The sequence below is a fragment of the Oncorhynchus masou genome, chromosome 23, assembly GCF_036934945.1.
Source record: "Oncorhynchus masou masou isolate Uvic2021 chromosome 23, UVic_Omas_1.1, whole genome shotgun sequence".
NCBI classification, from domain to species: Eukaryota; Metazoa; Chordata; class Actinopteri; order Salmoniformes; family Salmonidae; genus Oncorhynchus; species Oncorhynchus masou.
Window position 1 is genome coordinate 7,842,599 of NC_088234.1, and position 25,080 is coordinate 7,867,678.

The 25,080-nt window shown below is 45.7% G+C and overlaps 1 protein-coding gene across 1 annotated transcript in view; it reads right to left on the reverse strand.

The window, feature by feature from the left end:
• LOC135510229 (pyruvate carboxylase, mitochondrial-like) overlaps positions 1–25,080 on the reverse strand; it is a 541,364-nt gene that overhangs the window by 427,872 nt on the left and 88,412 nt on the right. Inside the window, exon 10 of the mRNA XM_064931022.1 lies at positions 5,298–5,416. Coding sequence (XP_064787094.1) covers positions 5,298–5,416 — 119 coding nt within the window. The remainder of the gene's footprint in view (positions 1–5,297; positions 5,417–25,080) is intronic.

The window sequence follows — 25,080 nt, forward strand, 5'->3', positions numbered from 1 at the left end:
CACATACACACACATACACACATACACACACTCACTGACACATACACACACATACACACACTCACTGACACATACACACACATAAACACACTCACTGACACATACACACACACACACTCTCTGACACATACACACACACACACACACACACACACACACACACACTCACTGACACATACACACACACTCACTGACACATACACACACATATACACACATACACACACTCACTGACACACACACACACACACACACATAAACACACACACTCACTGACACATACACACACATACACACACATACACACACTCACTGACACATACACACACATACACACACATACACACACTCACTGACACATACACACTTAAACACACACACTCACTGACACATACACACACATACACACACATACACACACTCACTGACACAGACACACACATACACACACATACACACACTCACTGACACATACACACACATACACATAAACACACACACACACTCACTGACACATACACACACATACACACACACACATACACACACTCACTGACACAGACACACACATACACATAAACACACACACTCACTGACACATACACACACATACACATAAACACACACACATACACTGACACATACACACACACACACACTCACTGACACATACACACACACACACTCACTGACACACACACACACATAAACGCACACACTCACTGACACATACACACACACACACTCACTGACACATACACACACATACACACACTCACTGACACACACACATAAACACACACACTCACTGACACACACACACACACAAAAACACACACACTCACTGACAAATACACACACATACACCCTTTCACACACTCACTGACACATACACACACTCACTGACACATACACACACACACACACTCTCTGACACATACACACACACACACACACACACATACACACACTCACTGACACATACACACACATACACACATACACACACTCACTGACACATACACACACATAAACACACTCACTGACACATACACACACACACACTCTCTGACACATACACACACACACATACACACACTCACTGACACATACACACACATAAACACACTCACTGACACACACACACACACACACTCACTGACACATACACACACACACTCACTGACACATACACACACACACTCACTGACACATACACACACATACACACACATACACACACTCACTGACACATACACACACATACACACACATACACACACTCACTGACACATACACACACACACATAAACACACACACTCACTGACACATACACACACATACACACACATACACACACTCACTGACACAGACACACACATACACACACATACACACACTCACTGACACATACACACACATACACATAAACACACACACACACTCACTGACACATACACACACATACACACACACACACATACACACACTCACTGACACAGACACACACATACACATAAACACACACACTCACTGACACATACACACACATACACATAAACACACACACATACACACACACACACACACACACACTGACACATACACTCACTGACACATACACACACACACACTCACTGACACATACACACACATAAACGCACACACTCACTGACACATACACACACACTCACTGACACATACACACACATACACACACTCACTGACACACACACATATAAACACACACACTCACTGACACACACACACACATAAACACACACACTCACTGACAAATACACACACATACACATATACACACACACTCACTGACACATACACACACTCACTGACACATACACACACACTCTCTGACACATACACACACACACACACACACACACACACATACACACACTCACTGACACATACACACACATACACATAAACACACACACTCACTGACACATACACACACTCACTGACACATACACACACACTCTCTGACACATACACACACACACACACACACACATACACACACTCACTGACACAGACACACACATACACATAAACACACACACTCACTGACACATACACACACATACACATAAACACACACACATACACTGACACATACACACACACACACACTCACTGACACATACACACACACACACTCACTGACACACACACACACATACACATAAACACACACACACACTCACTGACACATACACACACATACACACACACACACATACACACACTCACTGACACAGACACACACATACACATAAACACACACACTCACTGACACATACACACACATACACATAAACACACACACATACACACACACACACACACACACACTGACACATACACTCACTGACACATACACACACATACACACACATACACACACTCACTGACACAGACACACACATACACACACATACACACACTCACTGACACATACACACACACTCACACACAAACACACACACACACTCACTGACACATACACACATACACCCTACACACACACTCACTGACACATACACACACTCATACACTGACACATACACACACACATACACACACTCACTGACACACACACATACACACAAACACACACTCACTGACACATACACACACACACATAAACACACACACATCACTGACACATACACACACACACATACACATACAACACACTGACACACACACTCACACATACACTGACACACACACATACACATACACTGACACACACTCACTGACACATACACACACACACTCACTGACACATACACACACATAAACACACACTCACTGACACATACACACACACTACACTGACACATACACACACATACACACACTCACTGACACACACTGACACATAAACACACACACTCACTGACACATACACACACATAAACACACACACTCACTGACACATACACACACATACACCACACACACACTCACTGACACATACACACACACACACTCACTGACACACACACACACACACACTCACTGACACATACACACACACACACACACATACACACACACACACACTCACTGACACATACACACACACACACATAAACACACACACACACACTGACACACACACATACACACACACACACATACACACATACACACACTCACTGACACATACACACACATAAACACACTCACTGACACATACACACACACACACTGACACAGACACACACACACACACATACACATACTCACACACACACACACACATCACACACTGACACATACACACACATACACATAAACACTCACTGACACATACACACACATACACACACACACACTGACACACACACACACTCACTGACACATACACACACACACACACACACACACACACTCACTGACACATACACACACACACATAAACACACTCACTCACTGACACATACACACACATACACACACATACACACACTCACTGACACATACACACACACACATACACACTGACACATACACACTCACTGACACATACACACACACTGACATAAACACACACACACACTCACTGACACATACACACACATACACACACACACACACACACTCACTGACACACACACACACACATAAACACACACACTCACTGACACATACACACACATACACACTCACATCACACACTCACTGACACATACACACACACACACTCACTGACACATACACACACATGACACATACACACACACACACTCACTGACACATACACACACATACACACACTCACTGACACATACACACACACTCACTGACACATACACACACATACACACATACACACACTCACTCACTGACACATACACACACATAAACACACACATCACTGACACATACACACACATACACACACACACACTCACTGACACATACACACACACACACACACTCACTGACACATACACACACACTGACACACACACATACACACACTCACACACACACACACACAAACACACTCACACACTGACACACACACACACATAAACACACTCACTGACACATACACACACACACTGACACACACACACACATACACACACTACACACACTCACTGACACATACACACACACACACTCACTGACACATACACACACATACACACACTCACTGACACATACACACACATACACTCACTGACACATACACACACACTCACTGACACACACACACATCACACACACTCACTGACACACACACACACACACACACATACACACACACACACTCACTGACACATACACACACATACACACACACACACTCACTACACACACTCACTCACTGACACATACACACACATACACACACATACACACACTCACTGACACATACACACACATACACACACATAAACACACACACATCACACACACACACATAAACACACACACTCACACATACACACACACATACACACACATACACACACTCACTGACACAGACACACACATAAACACACACTCACTGACACATACACACACATACACATACACACACACACACTCACTGACACAGACACACACACACTCACATAAACACACACACACACTCACTGACACATACACACACATACACATAAACACACACACACTCACTGACACAGACACACACATACACATAAACACACACTCACTGACACATACACACACATACACATACACACACACACACACACACACATACACACACATACACATACACACACACACTCACTGACAGACACACACACACACATAAACACACACACACTCACTGACACAGACACACACACACACATAAACACACACACACTCACTGACACATACACACACATACACATAAAGACACATACACTCACTGACACAGACACACACATACACATAAACACACACTCACTGACACATACACACACATACACAAACACACAAACACTGACACAGACACACACACACACACATAAACACACACACTCACTGACACATACAGACACATACACATAAACACACAAACACTGACACAGACACACACATACACACACACACACTCACTGACACATACACACACATGCACACACACACACACTCACACACATGCACACCACACACACACCACACACACATACACACACACACAGTCAAAAAAAGCTGTTAGGCTGCATTTATACAGGCAGACCAATTACTGATATTTTTGCCCAATCACACACACACACACACACACTGCAGTACTTACTCCGTAACCTCCTCAGTGACAGTGTGTTCCACCTGCAGTCTGGAGTTGACTTCTATGAAGTAATGTTTCCCGTGTTTATCGACTAGGAACTCCACAGTGCCCGCATTCTCATAGCCCACCTGTAGGGGGAGATATAACAGAAACCTGTTAGCATTCTCATAGCCAACCTGTAGGGGGAGATATAACAGAAACCTGTTAGCATTCTCATAGCCAACCTGTAGGGGGAGATATAACAGAAACCTGTTAGCATTCTCATAGCCAACCTGTAGGGGGAGATATAACAGAAACCTGTTAGCATTCTCATAGCCCACCTGTAGGGGGAGATATAACAGAAACCTGTTAGCATTCTCATAGCCGACCTGTAGGGGGAGATATAACAGAAACCTGTTAGCATTCTCATAGCCCACCTGTAGGGGAAGATATAACAGAAACCTGTTAGCATTCTCATAGCCGACCTGTAGGGGGAGGTATAACAGAAACCTGTTAGCATTCTCATAGCCAACCTGTAGGGGGAGATATAACAGAAACCTGTTAGCATTCTCATAGCCAACCTGTAGGGGGAGATATAACAGAAACCTGTTAGCATTCTCATAGCCGACCTGTAGGGGGAGATATAACAGAACCCTGTTAGCATTCTCATAGCCAACCTGTAGGGGAGATATAACAGAAACCTGTTACCATTCTCATAGCCAACCTGTAGGGGGAGATATAACAGAAACCTGTTAGCATTCTCATAGCCAACCTGTAGGGGGAGATATAACAGAAACCTGTTAGCATTCTCATAGCCCACCTGTAGGGGGAGGTATAACAGAAACCTGTTAGCATTCTCATAGCCAACCTGTAGGGGGAGATATAACAGAAACCTGTTAGCATTCTCATAGCCAACCTGTAGGGGGAGATATAACAGAAACCTGTTAGCATTCTCAACCTGTAGGGGGAGATATAACAGAACCCTGTTATTCTCATAGCCAACCTGTAGGGGGAGATATAACAGAAACCTGTTACCATTCTCATAGCCAACCTGTAGGGGGAGATATAACAGAAACCTGTTAGCATTCTCATAGCCGACCTGTAGGGGGAGGTATAACAGAAACCTGTTAGCATTCTCATAGCCCACCTGTAGGGGGAGATATAACAGGAACCTGTTAGCATTCTCATAGCCAACCTGTAGGGGGAGGTATAACAGAAACCTGTTAGCATTCTCATAGCCAACCTGTAGGGGGAGATATAACAGAAACCTGTTAGCATTCTCATAGCCGACCTGTAGGGGGAGATATAACAGAAACCTGTTAGCATTCTCATAGCCCACCTGTAGGGGAAGATATAACAGAAACCTGTTAGCATTCTCATAGCCGACCTGTAGGGGGAGGTATAACAGAAACCTGTTAGCATTCTCATAGCCAACCTGTAGGGGGAGATATAACAGAAACCTGTTAGCATTCTCATAGCCAACCTGTAGGGGGAGATATAACAGAAACCTGTTAGCATTCTCATAGCCGACCTGTAGGGGGAGATATAACAGAACCCTGTTAGCATTCTCATAGCCAACCTGTAGGGGGAGATATAACAGAAACCTGTTACCATTCTCATAGCCAACCTGTAGGGGGAGATATAACAGAAACCTGTTAGCATTCTCATAGCCAACCTGTAGGGGGAGATATAACAGAAACCTGTTAGCATTCTCATAGCCCACCTGTAGGGGGAGGTATAACAGAAACCTGTTAGCATTCTCATAGCCAACCTGTAGGGGGAGATATAACAGAAACCTGTTAGCATTCTCATAGCCAACCTGTAGGGGGAGATATAACAGAAACCTGTTAGCATTCTCATAGCCGACCTGTAGGGGGAGATATAACAGAACCCTGTTAGCATTCTCATAGCCAACCTGTAGGGGGAGATATAACAGAAACCTGTTACCATTCTCATAGCCAACCTGTAGGGGGAGATATAACAGAAACCTGTTAGCATTCTCATAGCCGACCTGTAGGGGGAGGTATAACAGAAACCTGTTAGCATTCTCATAGCCCACCTGTAGGGGGAGATATAACAGGAACCTGTTAGCATTCTCATAGCCAACCTGTAGGGGGAGGTATAACAGAAACCTGTTAGCATTCTCATAGCCAACCTGTAGGGGGAGATATAACAGAAACCTGTTAGCATTCTCATAGCCGACCTGTAGGGGGCGATATAACAGAAACCTGTTAGCATTCTCATAGCCAACCTGTAGGGGGAGATATAACAGAAACCTGTTAGCATTCTCATAGCCGACCTGTAGGGGGAGATATAACAGAAACCTGTTAGCATTCTCATAGCCAACCTGTAGGGGGAGATATAACAGAAACCTGTTAGCATTGTCATAGCCAACCTGTAGGGGGAGATATAACAGAAACCTGTTAGCATTGACATAGCCAACCTGTAGGGGGAGGTATAACAGAAACCTGTTAGCATTCTCATAGCCCACCTGTAGGGGGAGATATAACAGAAACCAGTTAGCAGTGTGTGTGTGTGTGTGTGTGTGTGTGTGTGTGTGTGTGTGTGTGTGTGTGTGTGTGTGTAGATGATTATTCCACCCTTTAGCGCCATAACACCTGAATCATCACCTGTGTTCAATAACCTGCAAGCGCGCACACACACACACACACACACACACACACACACACACACACACACACACACACACACACACACACACACACACACTGCGGCCCTCGCTTGCCTATATAGAGGGAGGGAGGGAGGGAGGTACCCAAATTTAAGGAAAGCCGTCAGATTACACAGACCCACAAAGAATTAGAAAACAAATCCAATTTTCATGGACACCCATATCTAATGGGTGAAATACCAGTATGGAATCACAGCAGCAATATGTGTGACCTGTTGCCACGAGAAAAGGTCAACCAGTGAAGAACAAACACCACTGTAAACACAACCCATATTTATGTTTATTTATTTTCCCTTTTGTACTTTAACTATTTGCACATCGTTACAACACTCTCTATATACTTTTTTTAATTCATTTCACTTTTGTTTATCCATTTGCTTTGGCAATGTAAACGTTTGGAGGGAAGGAGGGAGGGGAGACAGAGAGAGCGGCAAAGTGACAGAGAGAGAAAGAGGATGAAGAGGGTAGCTCGGTCTGCCAGAGGATATGGTACGTGTGTCTATGCAACACAGAGGTATTTCTAGCAATCCATCTATATCATTGATGCGGTTTAATGGGTTGAGAGGTCACTAAGGGAATTTAGGGTTACCCACGGTTTAGAACAGGTTTAGAACTGGTTTAGAACCGGTTTAGAACAGGTTTAGAACTGGTTTAGAACAGGTTCATAACTGGTTTAGAACAGGTTCATAACTGGTTTAGAACAGGTTTATAACTGGTTTAGAACAGGTTCAGAACAGGTTTAGAACTGGTTTAGAACAGGTTTAGAACTGGTTTAGAACAGGTTTAGAACTGGTTTAGAACAGGTTTAGAACTGGTTTAGAACAGGTTTAGAACTGGTTTAGAACAGGTTTAGAACTGGTTTAGAACAGGTTTATAACTGGTTTAGAACAGGTTTAGAACTGGTTTAGAACAGGTTTAGAACTGGTTTAGAACAGGTTTAGAACAGGTTTAGAACTGGTTTAGAACAGGTTTAGAACTGGTTTAGAATAGGTTTAGAACAGGTTTAGAACTGGTTTAGAACTGGTTTAGAACAGGTTTAGAACTGGTTTAGAATAGGTTTATAACTGGTTTAGAACAGGTTTAGAACAGGTTTAGAACTGGTTTAGAACAGGTTTAGAACTGGTTTAGAATAGGTTTAGAACAGGTTCATAACAGGTTCAGAACAGGTTCATAACTGGTTTAGAACAGGTTTAGAACAGGTTTAGAACTGGTTTAGAACTGGTTTAGAACAGGTTTAGAACTGGTTTAGAATAGGTTTAGAACAGGTTCATAACAGGTTTAGAACAGGTTTAGAACATGTTTAGAACATGTTTAGAACCGGTGTAGAACAGGTTTAGAACATGTTTAGAACATGTTTAGAACAGGTTTAGAACATGTTTAGAACATGTTTAGAACAGGTTCATAACTGGTTTAGAACAGGTTCATAACTGGTTTAGAACAGGTTCAGAACAGGTTCATAACTGGTTTAGAACATGTTTATAACAGGTTTAGAACCGGTTTAGAACATCTTTATAACAGGTTTAGAACCGGTTTAGAACAGGTTTATAACATGTTGAGAACAGGTTTAGAACAGGTGTAGAACAGGTTTAGAACAGGTGTAGAACAGGTTTAGAACATGTTTAGAACATGTTTAGAACAGGTTTGGAAAAACAATTTTCGTTCCAGATTCATCTCTCCCTCTCTCCCTCCCACTCTATCTATTTCCCTCTCTCTCTCCATCCCACCCTCTCTCTCTCTGTCCCTCTTTCCCACCCATCCTCCCTCCCTCTCCCCCTGTCAGTAGGAATTGAGTATAATCGGAGCCAAATGTCAAAGTAATCTGATCCAATTTCTTATCACACACACACGCATACACACACACTTAGTTTGATCCAATTTCTCTGTGCAATTCATCGCTGCATGCTACATAATCCTATCCATGACAAGCATTGCCAAGAGCAGAAACACACACACACACACACACACACACACACACACAAATCCACACATACGTGTGCTCATGTCAATATGCCGACACATAATTTCTAGGAATCTGTTCAATTTTATCGCCTCTATTCTGTCGCTATTGAAAGGTAAGAGGAGAGCAGGAATGAAAAGGGAGGGGGTTGGAGAGGGGAGGTGAGAAGGTTGGAGAAGAGACAGAGATGAGAGGAGTGAAGATATAGAGACAGATGGTTGTGGTTAGGATGGAAGGAAGGACGGAGAGATGGAGAGGTAGGGTAGGTAGAGAGAGAGATGGAGGGATTGAAGGATGGAGAGGTGGAGGTAGGGTAGGGTAGGTAGAGAGAGAGATGGAGGGATTGAAGGATGGAGAGGTGGAGGTAGGGTAGGGTAGGTAGAGAGAGAGATGGAGGGATTGAAGGATGGAGAGGTGGAGGTAGGGTAGGGTAGGTAGAGAGAGATGGAGGGATTGAAGGATGGAGAGGTGGAGGTAGGGTAGGGTAGGTAGAGAGAGAGATGGAGGGATTGAAGGATGGAGAGGTGGAGGTAGGGTAGGGTAGGTAGAGAGAGATGGAGGGATTGAAGGATGGAGAGGTGGAGGTAGGGTAGGGTAGGTAGAGAGAGAGATGGAGGGATTGAAGGATGGAGAGGTGGAGGTAGGGTAGGGTAGGTAGAGAGAGATGGAGGGATTGAAGGATGGAGAGTTGGAGGTAGGGTAGGGTAGGTAGAGAGAGATGGAGGGATTGAAGGATGGAGAGGTGGAGGTAGGGTAGGGTAGGTAGAGAGAGATGGAGGGATTGAAGGATGGAGAGGTGGAGGTAGGGTAGGGTAGGTAGAGAGAGATGGAGGGATTGAAGGATGGAGAGGTGGAGGTAGGGTAGGGTAGGTAGAGAGAGATGGAGGGATTGAAGGATGGAGAGGTGGAGGTAGGGTAGGGTAGGTAGAGAGAGATGGAGGGATTGAAGGATGGAGAGGTGGAGGTAGGGTAGGGTAGGTAGAGAGAGATGGAGGGATTGAAGGATGGAGAGGTGGAGGTAGGGTAGGGTAGGTAGAGAGAGATGGAGGGATGGAGGGATGGAGAGGTAGAGGTAGAGGTAGAGGTAGGGTAGAGAGAGATGGAGAGGTAGAGGTAGGGTACGTAGAGAGAGATGGAGGGATGGAAGGATGGAGGGATGGAGAGGTAGAGTTAGGGTAGAGAGAGATGGAGGGATGGAAGGATGGAGAGGTAGAGGTAGGGTAGGTAGGGTGGAGAGGTAGAGAGATAGAGAGAGATGGAGGGATGGAGAGGTAGAGGTAGGGTAGGGTAGGTAGAGAGAGATGGAGGGAAGGAGGGATGGAGAGGTAGAGGTAGAGTTAGGGTAGAGAGAGATGGAGGGATGGATGGAAGGATGGAGAGGTAGAGGTAGGGTAGGTAGAGAGAGATGGAGGGATGGAAGGATGGAGAGATGTAGAGGTAGGGTAGGTAGGGTGGAGAGGTAGAGAGAGAGAGAGATGGAGGGATGGAGAGGTAGAGAGATGGAGGGATGGAGAGGTGGGGAGATTGAGGGATGGAGAGAGATGGAGGGATGGAGAGGTAGAGATATGGAGGGATGGAGAGGTAGAGGGATGGAGAGGTAGAGAGATAGAGAGGTGGAGAGAGATGGAGGGATGGAGAGGTGGGGAGGTGGAGAGATAGAGGGATGGAGAGGTGGAGATGTAGAGAGGTAGAGAGAGATGGAGAGGTGGAGATGTGGAGAAATAGAGAGGTAGAGAGAGATGGAGAGATGGAGATGTAGAGAGGTAGAGAGAGATGGAGGAGTGGAGGGGTGGAGAGGTGGAGATATAGAGAGGTAGAGAGATATGGATGGATGGAGAGGTGGAGATGTAGAGAGGTAGAGAGAGATGGAGGGGTGGAGAGGTGGCGATGTAGAGAGGTAGAGAGAGATGGAGAGGTGGAGATGTGGAGAAATAGAGAGGTAGAGAGAGATGGAGAGATGGAGATGTAGAGAGGTAGAGAGAGATGGAGAGGTGGAGGGATGGAGAGGTGGAGATATAGAGAGGTAGAGAGATATGGATGGAGAGGTGGAGATGTAGAGAGGTAGAGAGAGATGGAGGGATGGAGAGGTGGCGATGTAGAGAGGTAGAGAGAGATGAGGGATGGAGAGGTGGAGATATAGAGAGGTAGAGAGAGATGGAGGGATGGAGAGGTGGAGATGTGGAGAGAGAGAGGTAGAGAGAGATGAGGAGGTGGAGAGGTAGAGAGATGTAGGGATGGACAGGTAGAGAGAGATGGAGGAATGGAGAGGTGGAGATGTGGAGAAGTAGAGAGAGATGGAGGGATGGAGAGGTGGAGATGTAGAGAAGTAGAGAGAGATGGAGAGGTGGAGATATAGAGAGGTAGAGAGAGATGGAGGGATGGAGAGGTGGAGATGTGGAGAGAGAGAGGTAGAGAGAGATGAGGAGGTGGAGAGGTAGAGAGATGTAGGGATGGACAGGTAGAGAGAGATGGAGGAATGGAGAGGTGGAGATGTGGAGAAGTAGAGAGAGATGGAGGGATGGAGAGGTGGAGATGTAGAGAAGTAGAGAGAGATGGAGAGGTGGAGATGTAGAGAGGTAGAGAGAGATGGAGGGATGGAGAGGTGGAGATGTAGAGAGGAATAGAGAGATGGAGGAATGGAGAGTTGGAGATATAGAGAGGTAGAGAGAGATGAGGGATGGAGGGATGGAGAGGTTGAGATGTAGAGAGGTAGAGAGGTGGAGGGATGGAGAGGTGGAGATATAGAGAGGTAGAGAGAGATTGATGGATGGAGGGATGGAGAGGTGGAGATGTAGAGAGGTAGAGAGAGATGAGGGATGGAGGGATGGAGAGGTTGAGATGTAGAGAGGTAGAGAGGTGGAGGGATGGAGGGGTGGAGATGTGGAGAGGTAGAAAGAGATGGAGGGATGGAGGGATGGAGATGTGGAGAGGTAGAGAGAGAGAGAGAGAGAGAGGGAGAGAGAGGGGGGGGCGAGAGCGAGAGAGTGAAACAGGGACAGAAAGAGCGAGAACGAGAGTAAGGAAGAAAATTATTAACTTAACCAAACCCTGTGTTTGAGAGTCACTGGGCAGAACTGTCGTCACCATAGCAACCCGCCTTATCAACCCGTCAAATAAAACAACATGAAACATGGTTTCCATGGTGATACGCTATAATGTATACGTTATCTTCATCTGCATTCGTTTCATTGGATTTTATTCTTCCTTACTTTTGTTTTCCTACTTGTGATCATGTTTTTCTTTCTCATCACTTGACACTCTCTTTATCTCTCTGCCCCTCTCACCCTCCCTCTCCCCTCTCCCTCTCCTTCCCTCTCCTTCTCCCGCTCCCCCTCCTCTCCCTCTCTGACACACCAGAACTAATGACACAGGCACAAACATAGAAAAGTGAGAATGGCGCTGGACTGAATAGGGCTCGTGACCAATGTGTTTTTATGTGTTTCTATACTCATATTTCTGACATTGTTTCCAATGAACGAAAAGAGCTTCTGGACATACTGCTCGCCCTAATCCCCAGAGACGGCGATATCGAGGCTGACATGAGGGCACCCTGATGACCTACAGTGGTGAGTAAATAATAACCCTCTGTTCTGTTGGCGAATGGCCAATCACTGGAGAATAAACTGGACGAGCGACGTTCGAGACAACCACTATCAACGGGACCTGAAGAAACTCTCCAATGTTCCTCGGAAACTTGGCTGAACAAGGACATGGATAATATTCCAGCTGGTGTCTCTACGCATCCTCAGGACAAAACGGCAGCATCGTTAACAACAGGTGGTGTTTCTACGTCAGAACAAAACGGCAGCATCGTTAACAACAGGTGGTGTTTCTACGTCAGAACAAAACGGCAGCATCGTTAACAACAGGTGGTGTTTCTACATCGGAACAAAATGGCAGCTTCGTTAACAACAGGTGGTGTTTCTACATCGGAACAAAACGGCAGCTTCGTTAACAACAGGTGGTGTTTCTACGTCGGAACAAAACGGCAGCTTTGTTAACAACAGGTGGTGTTTCTACGTCAGAACAAAACGGCAGCTTCATTAACAACAGGTGGTGTTTCTACGTCAGAACAAAACGGCAGCTTCATTAACAACAGGTGGTGTGTAATCTCTAATATTAAGGAAGTTTCGAGGTTGTGGTCATCTGAATTAGAATACTGGTAATTTTACCTACAGGGTTTTCATTCATATTTTTTTGTAGCTGCCTATTTACCACCACAAATTGATGCTGGCACTAAGTCTGCTTCTCAACTACCTGTATAAGGCCACAAGCAAACAAGAAACCGCTCAGAGGCGTCGCTCCTAGTGGCCGGGGACTTGAATGCAGGGAAACTTGAATCCGTTTTACTTCATTTTAAACAGCATGTCACCTGTGCAACTAAAACAATAAATATCTTTACTCCACACACAGAAATTTGTACAAAGCTCTCCTTCGCCCTCCATATGGGCAAATCTGACCATAACTCTATCCTCCTGATTCCTGATTACAAGCAAAAACTCCCCACAGTGACCGTACGTACGTACCCCAACCAGAAGACACTAACCCGGAACAGCATAAGAAATCCTCCCTCCGTTGGAGCGTCAAGCAGGCAGTGGCAGGACTAAGATCGAATCCTACAATACCGGCTCTGACACTTAAAAACTATCACGCATTACAAAGGGAAACCCAGACGTGAGCTGCCCAGTGACGCAAACCTACCAGATGAGCTAAATGCCTTCTATGCTCGCTTCGAGGCAAGCAACACCAACCCATCTATGAGAGCACCAGCTGTGTGATCACGCTCTCTGTAGCCGATGTGAGTAAGACTTTTAAAAAAGGTTAACATTCACAAGGCCGCAGGGCCAGACGGATTACCAGGACGTATAATCCGAGCATGCGCTGACCAACTGGCAAATATCTTCACTGACATTTTCATCCTGACCCTGTCCCAGTCTGTAATACCTACATGTCTCAACCTGTCCCAGTCTGTAATACCTACATGTCTCAACCTGACCCAGTCTATAATATCTACATGTCTCAACCTGACCCAGTCTGTAATACCTACATGTCTCAACCTGACCCAGTCTATAATATCTACATGTCTCAACCTGACCCAGTCTGTAATACCTACATGTCTCAACCTGACCCTGTCCCAGTCTGTAATACCTACATGTCTCAACCTGACCCAGTCTGTAATACCTACATGTCTCAACCTGACCCTGACCCAGTCTGTAATACCTACATGTCTCAACCTGACCCAGTCTGTAATACCTACATGTCTCAACCTGACCCAGTCTGTAATACCTACATGTCTCAACCTGTCCCTGTCTGTAATACCTACATGTCTCAACCTGTCCATGACCCAGTCTGTAATACCTACATGTCTCAACCTGACCCAGTCTGTAATACCTACATGTCTCTCCCTGACCCAGTCTGTAATACCTACATGTCTCAACCTGACCCAGTCTGTAATACCTACATGTCTCAACCTGACCCAGTCTGTAATACCTACATGTCTCAACCTGACCCAGTCTGTAATACCTACATGTCTCAACCTGTCCCTGACCCAGTCTGTAATACCTACATGTCTCAACCTGTCCCTGACCCAGTCTGTAATACCTACATGTCTCAACCTGACCCAGTCTGTAATACCAACATGTCTCAACCTGACCCAGTCTATAATACCTACATGTCTCAACCTGACCCAGTCTGTAATACCTACATGTCTCAACCTGTCCCTGTCCCAGTCTATAATACCTACATGTCTCAACCTGACCCAGTCTGTAATACCTACATGTCTCAACCTGACCCAGTCTGTAATACCTACATGTCTCAACCTGACCCAGTCTGTAATATCTACATGTCTCAACCTGACCCAGTCTGTAATACCTACATGTCTCAACCTGACCCTGACCCAGTCTATAATACCTACATGTCTCAACCTGACCCTGTCCCAGTCTATAATACCTACATGTCTCAACCTGACCCTGTCTGTAATACCTACATGTCTCAACCTGACCCAGTCTACAATACCTACATGTCTCAACCTGACCCAGTCTGTAATACCTACATGTCTCAACCTGACCCTGTCCCAGTCTATAATACCTACATGTCTCAACCTGACCCTGTCCCAGTCTATAATACCTACATGTCTCAACCTGACCCTGTCTGTAATACCTACATGTCTCAACCTGACCCAGTCTATAATACCTACATGTCTCAACCTGACCCTGTCCCAGTCTGTAATACCTACATGTCTCAACCTGTCCCTGACCCAGTCTATAATACCTACATGTCTCAACCTGACCCAGTCTGTAATACCTACATGTCTCAACCTGACCCAGTCTGTAATACCTACATGTCTCAACCTGACCCAGTCTGTAATACCTACATGTCTCAACCTGACCCAGTCTGTCATACCTACATGTCTCAACCTGACCCAGTCTGTCATACCTACATGTCTCAACCTGACCATGTCTGTAATACCTACATGTCTCAACCTGTCCCTGTCCCAGTCTGTAATACCTACATGTCTCAACCTGACCCAGTCTGTAATACCTACATGTCTCAACCTGACCCAGTCTGTAATACCTACATGTCTCAACCTGACCCAGTCTGTAATACCTACATGTCTCTCCCTGACCCAGTCTGTAATACCTACATGTCTCAACCTGACCCAGTCTATAATACCTACATGTCTCAACCTGACCCAGTCTGTAATACCTACATGTCTCAACCTGTCCCAGTCTGTAATACCTACATGTCTCAACCTGACCCAGTCTGTAATACCTACATGTCTCAACCTGACCCTGACCCAGTCTATAATACCTACATGTCTCAACCTGACCCAGTCTGTAATACCTACATGTCTCAACCTGACCCAGTCTGTAATACCTACATGTCTCAACCTGACCCAGTCTGTAATACCTACATGTCTCAACCTGACCCAGTCTGTAATACCTACATGTCTCAACCTGACCCAGTCTGTAATACCTACATGTCTCAACCTGACCCAGTCTGTAATACCTACATGTCTCAACCTGACCCAGTCTATAATACCTACATGTCTCAACCTGACCCAGTCTGTAATACCTACATGTCTCAACCTGACCCAGTCTGTAATACCTACATGTCTCAACCTGACCCAGTCTGTAATACCTACATGTCTCAACCTGACCCAGTCTGTAATACCTACATGTCTCAACCTGACCCAGTCTATAATATCTACATGTCTCAACCTGACCCAGTCTATAATACCTACATGTCTCAACCTGTCCCAGTCTGTAATACCTACATGTCTCAACCTGACCCAGTCTGTAATACCTACATGTCTCAACCTGTCCCTGACCCAGTCTGTAATACCTACATGTCTCAACCTGACCCAGTCTGTAATACCTACATGTCTCAACCTGACCCTGACCCAGTCTGTAATACCTACATGTCTCAACCTGACCCAGTCTGTAATACCTACATGTCTCAACCTGACCCTGACCCAGTCTGTAATACCTACATGTCTCAACCTGACCCAGTCTGTAATACCTACATGTCTCAACCTGTCCCCTGTCCCAGTCTGTAATACCTACATGTCTCAACCTGACCCTGTCCCAGTCTGTAATACCAACATGTCTCAACCTGTCCCAGTCTGTAATACCTACATGTCTCAACCTGACCCTGACCCAGTCTGTAATACCTACATGTCTCAACCTGACCCAGTCTGTAATACCAACATGTCTCAACCTGACCCAGTCTGTAATACCTACATGTCTCAACCTGACCCAGTCTGTAATACCTACATGTCTAAACCTCTCCCAGTCTATAATACCTACATGTCTCAACCTGACCCAGTCTACAATACCTACATGTCTCAACCTGACCCAGTCTGTAATACCTACATGTCTCAACCTGTCCCTGACCCAGTCTGTAATACCTACATGTCTCAACCTGACCCAGTCTGTAATACCTACATGTCTCAACCTGACCCAGTCTGTAATACCTACATGTCTCAACCTGACCCAGTCTGTAATACCTACATGTCTCAACCTGACCCTGACCCAGTCTGTAATACCTACATGCCTCATCCTGTCCCCGTCTGTAATACCTACATGTCTCAACCTGACCCAGTCTGTAATACCTACATGTCTCAACCTGACCCAGTCTGTAATACCTACATGTCTCAACCTGTCCCTGTCCCAGTCTGTAATATCTACATGTCTCAACCTGACCCAGTCTGTAATACCTACATGTCTCAACCTGTCCCTGTCCCCGTCTGTAATACCTACATGTCTCAACCTGTCCCAGTCTGTAATACCTACATGTCTCAACCTGACCCAGTCTGTAATACCTACATGTCTCAACCTGACCCTGACCCAGTCTGTAATACCAACATGTCTCAACCTGTCCCAGTCTGTAATACCTACATGTCTCAACCTGACCCAGTCTGTCATACCTACATGTCTCAACCTGACCCTGTATGTAATACCTACATGTCTCAACCTGACCCAGTCTGTAATACCTACATGTCTCAACCTGTCCCAGTCTGTAATACCTACATGTCTCATCCTGACCCAGTCTGTAATACCTACATGTCTCAACCTGACCCAGTCTGTAATACCTACATGTCTCAACCTGACCCAGTCTATAATACCAACATGTCTCAACCTGACCCAGTCTGTAATACCTACATGTCTCAACCTGACCCTGACCCAGTCTATAATACCTACATGTCTCAACCTGACCCAGTCTGTAATACCTACATGTCTCTCCCTGACCCAGTCTGTAATACCTACATGTCTCTCCCTGACCCAGTCTGTAATACCTACATGTCTCAACCTGACCCTGACCCAGTCTGTAATACCTACATGTCTCTCCCTGACCCAGTCTGTAATACCTACATGTCTCAACCTGACCCTGACCCAGTCTATAATACCTACATGTCTCAACCTGACCCAGTCTGTAATACCTACATGTCTCTCCCTGACCCAGTCTGTAATACCTACATGTCTCTCCCTGACCCAGTCTGTAATACCTACATGTCTCAACCTGACCCTGACCCAGTCTGTAATACCTACATGTCTCTCCCTGACCCAGTCTGTAATACCTACATGTCTCAACCTGACCCAGTCTGTAATACCTACATGTCTCAACCTGACCCAGTCTGTAATACCTACATGTCTCAACCTGACCCAGTCTGTAATACCTACATGTCTCAACCTGACCCTGACCCAGTCTATAATACCTACATGTCTCAACCTGACCCAGTCTGTAATACCTACATGTCTCAACCTGACCCAGTCTGTAATACCTACATGTCTCAACCTGACCCAGTCTGTAATACCTACATGTCTGACCCTGACCCAGTCTGTAATATCTACATGGCTCAACCTGACCCAGTCTGTAATACCTACATGTCTCAACCTGACCCTGACCCAGTCTGTAATACCTACATGTCTCTCCCTGACCCAGTCTGTAATACCTACATGTCTCAACCTGACCCAGTCTGTAATACCTACATGTCTCAACCTGACCCAGTCTGTAATACCTACATGTCTCAACCTGACCCAGTCTGTAATACCTACATGTCTCAACCTGACCCTGACCCAGTCTATAATACCTACATGTCTCAACCTGACCCAGTCTGTAATACCTACATGTCTCAACCTGACCCAGTCTGTAATACCTACATGTCTCAACCTGACCCAGTCTGTAATACCTACATGTCTGACCCTGACCCAGTCTGTAATATCTACATGTCTCAACCTGTCCCTGACCCAGTCTGTAATACCTACATGTCTCAACCTGACCCAGTCTGTAATACCTACATGTCTCAACCTGACCCAGTCTGTAATACCTACATGTCTGACCCTGACCCAGTCTGTAATACCTACATGTCTCAACCTGACCCAGTCTGTAATACCTACATGTCTCAACCTGACCCTGTCCCTGTCTGTAATACCTACATGTCTCAACCTGACCCAGTCTGTAATACCTACATGTCTCAACCTGACCCAGTCTGTAATACCTACATGTCTCAACCTGACCCAGTCTGTAATACCTACATGTCTCAACCTGACCCAGTCTGTAATACCTACATGTCTCTCCCTGACCCAGTCTGTAATACCTACATGTCTCAACCTGACCCAGTCTGTAATACCTACATGTCTCAACCTGACCCAGTCTGTAATACCTACATGTCTCAACCTGACCCAGTCTGTAATACCTACATGTCTCAACCTGACCCTGACCCAGTCTGTAATACCTACATGTCTCATCCTGTCCCTGACCCAGTCTGTAATACCTACATGTCTCAACCTGACCCTGACCCAGTCTGTCATACCTACATGTCTCAACCTGACCCAGTCTGTCATACCTACATGTCTCAACCTGACCCTGACCCAGTCTGTAATACCTACATGTCTCAACCTGACCCAGTCTGTAATACCTACATGTCTCAACCTGTCCCAGTCTGTCATACCTACATGTCTCAACCTGACCCAGTCTGTAATACCTACATGTCTCATCCTGACCCAGTCTGTAATACCTACATGTCTCAACCTGACCCAGTCTGTAATACCAACATGTCTCAACCTGACCCTGACCCAGTCTGTAATACCTACATGTCTCAACCTGACCCAGTCTGTAATACCTACATGTCTCTCCCTGACCCAGTCTGTAATACCTACATGTCTCAACCTGACCCTGACCCAGTCTGTCATACCTACATGTCTCAACCTGTCCCTGACCCAGTCTGTAATACCTACATGTCTCAACCTGACCCAGTCTATAATACCTACATGTCTCAACCTGACCCTGACCCAGTCTGTCATACCTACATGTCTCAACCTGTCCCTGACCCAGTCTGTAATACCTACATGTCTCAACCTGACCCAGTCTATAATACCTACATGTCTCAACCTGTCCCAGTCTGTAGTACCTACATGTCTCAACCTGTCCCAGTCTGTAATACCTACATGTCTCAACCTGACCCTGACCCAGTCTGTAATACCTACATGTCTCAACCTGACCCAGTCTATAATACCTACATGTCTCAACCTGACCCAGTCTGTAATACCTACATGTCTCAACCTGACCCAGTCTATAATACCTACATGTCTCAACCTGTCCCAGTCTGTAATACCTACATGTCTCAACCTGACCCTGACCCAGTCTGTCATACCTACATGTCTCAACCTGACCCAGTCTGTCATACCTACATGTCTCAACCTGACCCTGACCCAGTCTGTAATACCTACATGTCTCAACCTGACCCAGTCTGTAATACCTACATGTCTCAACCTGTCCCAGTCTGTAATACCTACATGTCTCAACCTGACCCAGTCTATAATACCTACATGTCTCAACCTGACCCAGTCTGTAATACCTACATGTCTCAACCTGACCCAGTCTATAATACCTACATGTCTCAACCTGACCCAGTCTGTAATACCAACATGTCTCTCCCTGACCCTGACCCAGTCTGTAATACCTACATGTCTCAACCTGACCCAGTCTGTAATACCTACATGTCTCAACCTGACCCAGTCTGTAATACCAACATGTCTCAACCTGACCCAGTCTGTAATACCTACATGTCTCTCCCTGACCCAGTCTGTAATACCTACATGTCTCAACCTGACCCAGTCTGTAGTACCTACATGTCTCAACCTGACCCAGTCTGTAATACCTACATGTCTCAACCTGACCCAGTCTGTAGTACCTACATGTCTCAACCTGACCCAGTCTGTAATACCTACATGTCTCAACCTGACCCAGTCTGTAATACCTACATGTCTCTCCCTGACCCAGTCTGTAATACCTACATGTCTCTCCCTGACCCAGTCTGTAATACCTACATGTCTCACCCTGACCCAGTCTGTAATACCTACATGTCTCAACCTGACCCAGTCTGTAATACCTACATGTCTCAACCTGTCCCAGTCTGTAATATCTACATGTCTCAACCTGTCCCTGACCCAGTCTGTAATACCTACATGTCTCAACCTGTCCCTGTCTGTAATACCTACATGTCTCTCCCTGACCCAGTCTGTAATACCTACATGTCTCAACCTGACCCTGACCCAGTCTGTAATACCTACATGTCTCTCCCTGACCCAGTCTGTAATACCTACATGTCTCAACCTGACCCAGTCTGTAATACCTACATGTCTCAACCTGACCCAGTCTGTAATACCTACATGTCTCAACCTGACCCAGTCTGTAATACCTACATGTCTCAACCTGACCCTGACCCAGTCTATAATACCTACATGTCTCAACCTGACCCAGTCTGTAATACCTACATGTCTCAACCTGACCCAGTCTATAGTACCTACATGTCTCAACCTGACCCAGTCTGTAATACCTACATGTCTCAACCTGACCCAGTCTATAGTACCTACATGTCTCAACCTGACCCAGTCTGTAATACCTACATGTCTCAACCTGACCCAGTCTGTAATACCTACATGTCTCTCCCTGACCCAGTCTGTAATACCTACATGTCTCTCCCTGACCCAGTCTGTAATACCTACATGTCTCAACCTGACCCTGACCCAGTCTGTAATACCTACATGTCTCTCCCTGACCCAGTCTGTAATACCTACATGTCTCAACCTGACCCAGTCTGTAATACCTACATGTCTCAACCTGACCCAGTCTGTAATACCTACATGTCTCAACCTGACCCAGTCTGTAATACCTACATGTCTCAACCTGACCCTGACCCAGTCTATAATACCTACATGTCTCAACCTGACCCAGTCTGTAATACCTACATGTCTCAACCTGACCCAGTCTGTAATACCTACATGTCTCAACCTGACCCAGTCTGTAATACCTACATGTCTGACCCTGACCCAGTCTGTAATATCTACATGGCTCAACCTGACCCAGTCTGTAATACCTACATGTCTCAACCTGACCCTGACCCAGTCTGTAATACCTACATGTCTCTCCCTGACCCAGTCTGTAATACCTACATGTCTCAACCTGACCCAGTCTGTAATACCTACATGTCTCAACCTGACCCAGTCTGTAATACCTACATGTCTCAACCTGACCCAGTCTGTAATACCTACATGTCTCAACCTGACCCTGACCCAGTCTATAATACCTACATGTCTCAACCTGACCCAGTCTGTAATACCTACATGTCTCAACCTGACCCAGTCTGTAATACCTACATGTCTCAACCTGACCCAGTCTGTAATACCTACATGTCTCTCCCTGACCCAGTCTGTAATACCTACATGTCTCTCCCTGACCCAGTCTGTAATACCTACATGTCTCAACCTGACCCAGTCTGTAATACCTACATGTCTGACCCTGACCCAGTCTGTAATATCTACATGTCTCAACCTGTCCCTGACCCAGTCTGTAATACCTACATGTCTCAACCTGACCCAGTCTGTAATACCTACATGTCTCAACCTGACCCAGTCTGTAATACCTACATGTCTGACCCTGACCCAGTCTGTAATACCTACATGTCTCAACCTGACCCTGACCCAGTCTGTAATACCTACATGTCTCAACCTGACCCAGTCTGTAATACCTACATGTCTCAACCTGACCCTGTCCCTGTCTGTAATACCTACATGTCTCAACCTGACCCAGTCTGTAATACCTACATGTCTCAACCTGACCCAGTCTGTAATACCTACATGTCTCAACCTGACCCAGTCTGTAATACCTACATGTCTCAACCTGACCCAGTCTGTAATACCTACATGTCTCTCCCTGACCCAGTCTGTAATACCTACATGTCTCAACCTGACCCAGTCTGTAATACCTACATGTCTCAACCTGACCCAGTCTGTAATACCTACATGTCTCAACCTGACCCAGTCTGTAATACCTACATGTCTCAACCTGACCCTGACCCAGTCTGTAATACCTACATGTCTCATCCTGTCCCTGACCCAGTCTGTAATACCTACATGTCTCAACCTGACCCTGACCCAGTCTGTCATACCTACATGTCTCAACCTGACCCAGTCTGTCATACCTACATGTCTCAACCTGACCCAGTCTGTAATACCTACATGTCTCATCCTGACCCAGTCTGTAATACCTACATGTCTCAACCTGACCCAGTCTGTAATACCAACATGTCTCAACCTGACCCTGACCCAGTCTGTAATACCTACATGTCTCAACCTGACCCAGTCTGTAATACCTACATGTCTCTCCCTGACCCAGTCTGTAATACCTACATGTCTCAACCTGACCCTGACCCAGTCTGTCATACCTACATGTCTCAACCTGTCCCTGACCCAGTCTGTAATACCTACATGTCTCAACCTGACCCAGTCTATAATACCTACATGTCTCAACCTGACCCTGACCCAGTCTGTCATACCTACATGTCTCAACCTGTCCCTGACCCAGTCTGTAATACCTACATGTCTCAACCTGACCCAGTCTATAATACCTACATGTCTCAACCTGTCCCAGTCTGTAGTACCTACATGTCTCAACCTGTCCCAGTCTGTAATACCTACATGTCTCAACCTGACCCTGACCCAGTCTGTAATACCTACATGTCTCAACCTGACCCAGTCTATAATACCTACATGTCTCAACCTGACCCAGTCTGTAATACCTACATGTCTCAACCTGACCCTGACCCAGTGTGTAATACCTACATGTCTCAACCTGTCCCAGTCTGTAATACCTACATGTCTCAACCTGACCCAGTCTATAATACCTACATGTCTCAACCTGACCCAGTCTGTAATACCTACATGTCTCAACCTGACCCAGTCTATAATACCTACATGTCTCAACCTGACCCAGTCTGTAATACCAACATGTCTCAACCTGACCCTGACCCAGTCTGTCATACCTACATGTCTCAACCTGTCCCAGTCTGTAATACCTACATGTCTCAACCTGACCCAGTCTGTAATACCTACATGTCTCAACCTGACCCAGTCTGTCATACCTACATGTCTCAACCTGACCCAGTCTGTAATACCTACATGTCTCAACCTGACCCAGTCTGTCATACCTACATGTCTCAACCTGACCCAGTCTGTAATACCAACATGTCTCAACCTGACCCAGTCTGTAATACCTACATGTCTCAACCTGTCCCAGTCTATAATACCTACATGTCTCTCCCTGACCCTGACCCAGTCTGTAATACCTACATGTCTCAACCTGACCCAGTCTGTAATACCTAC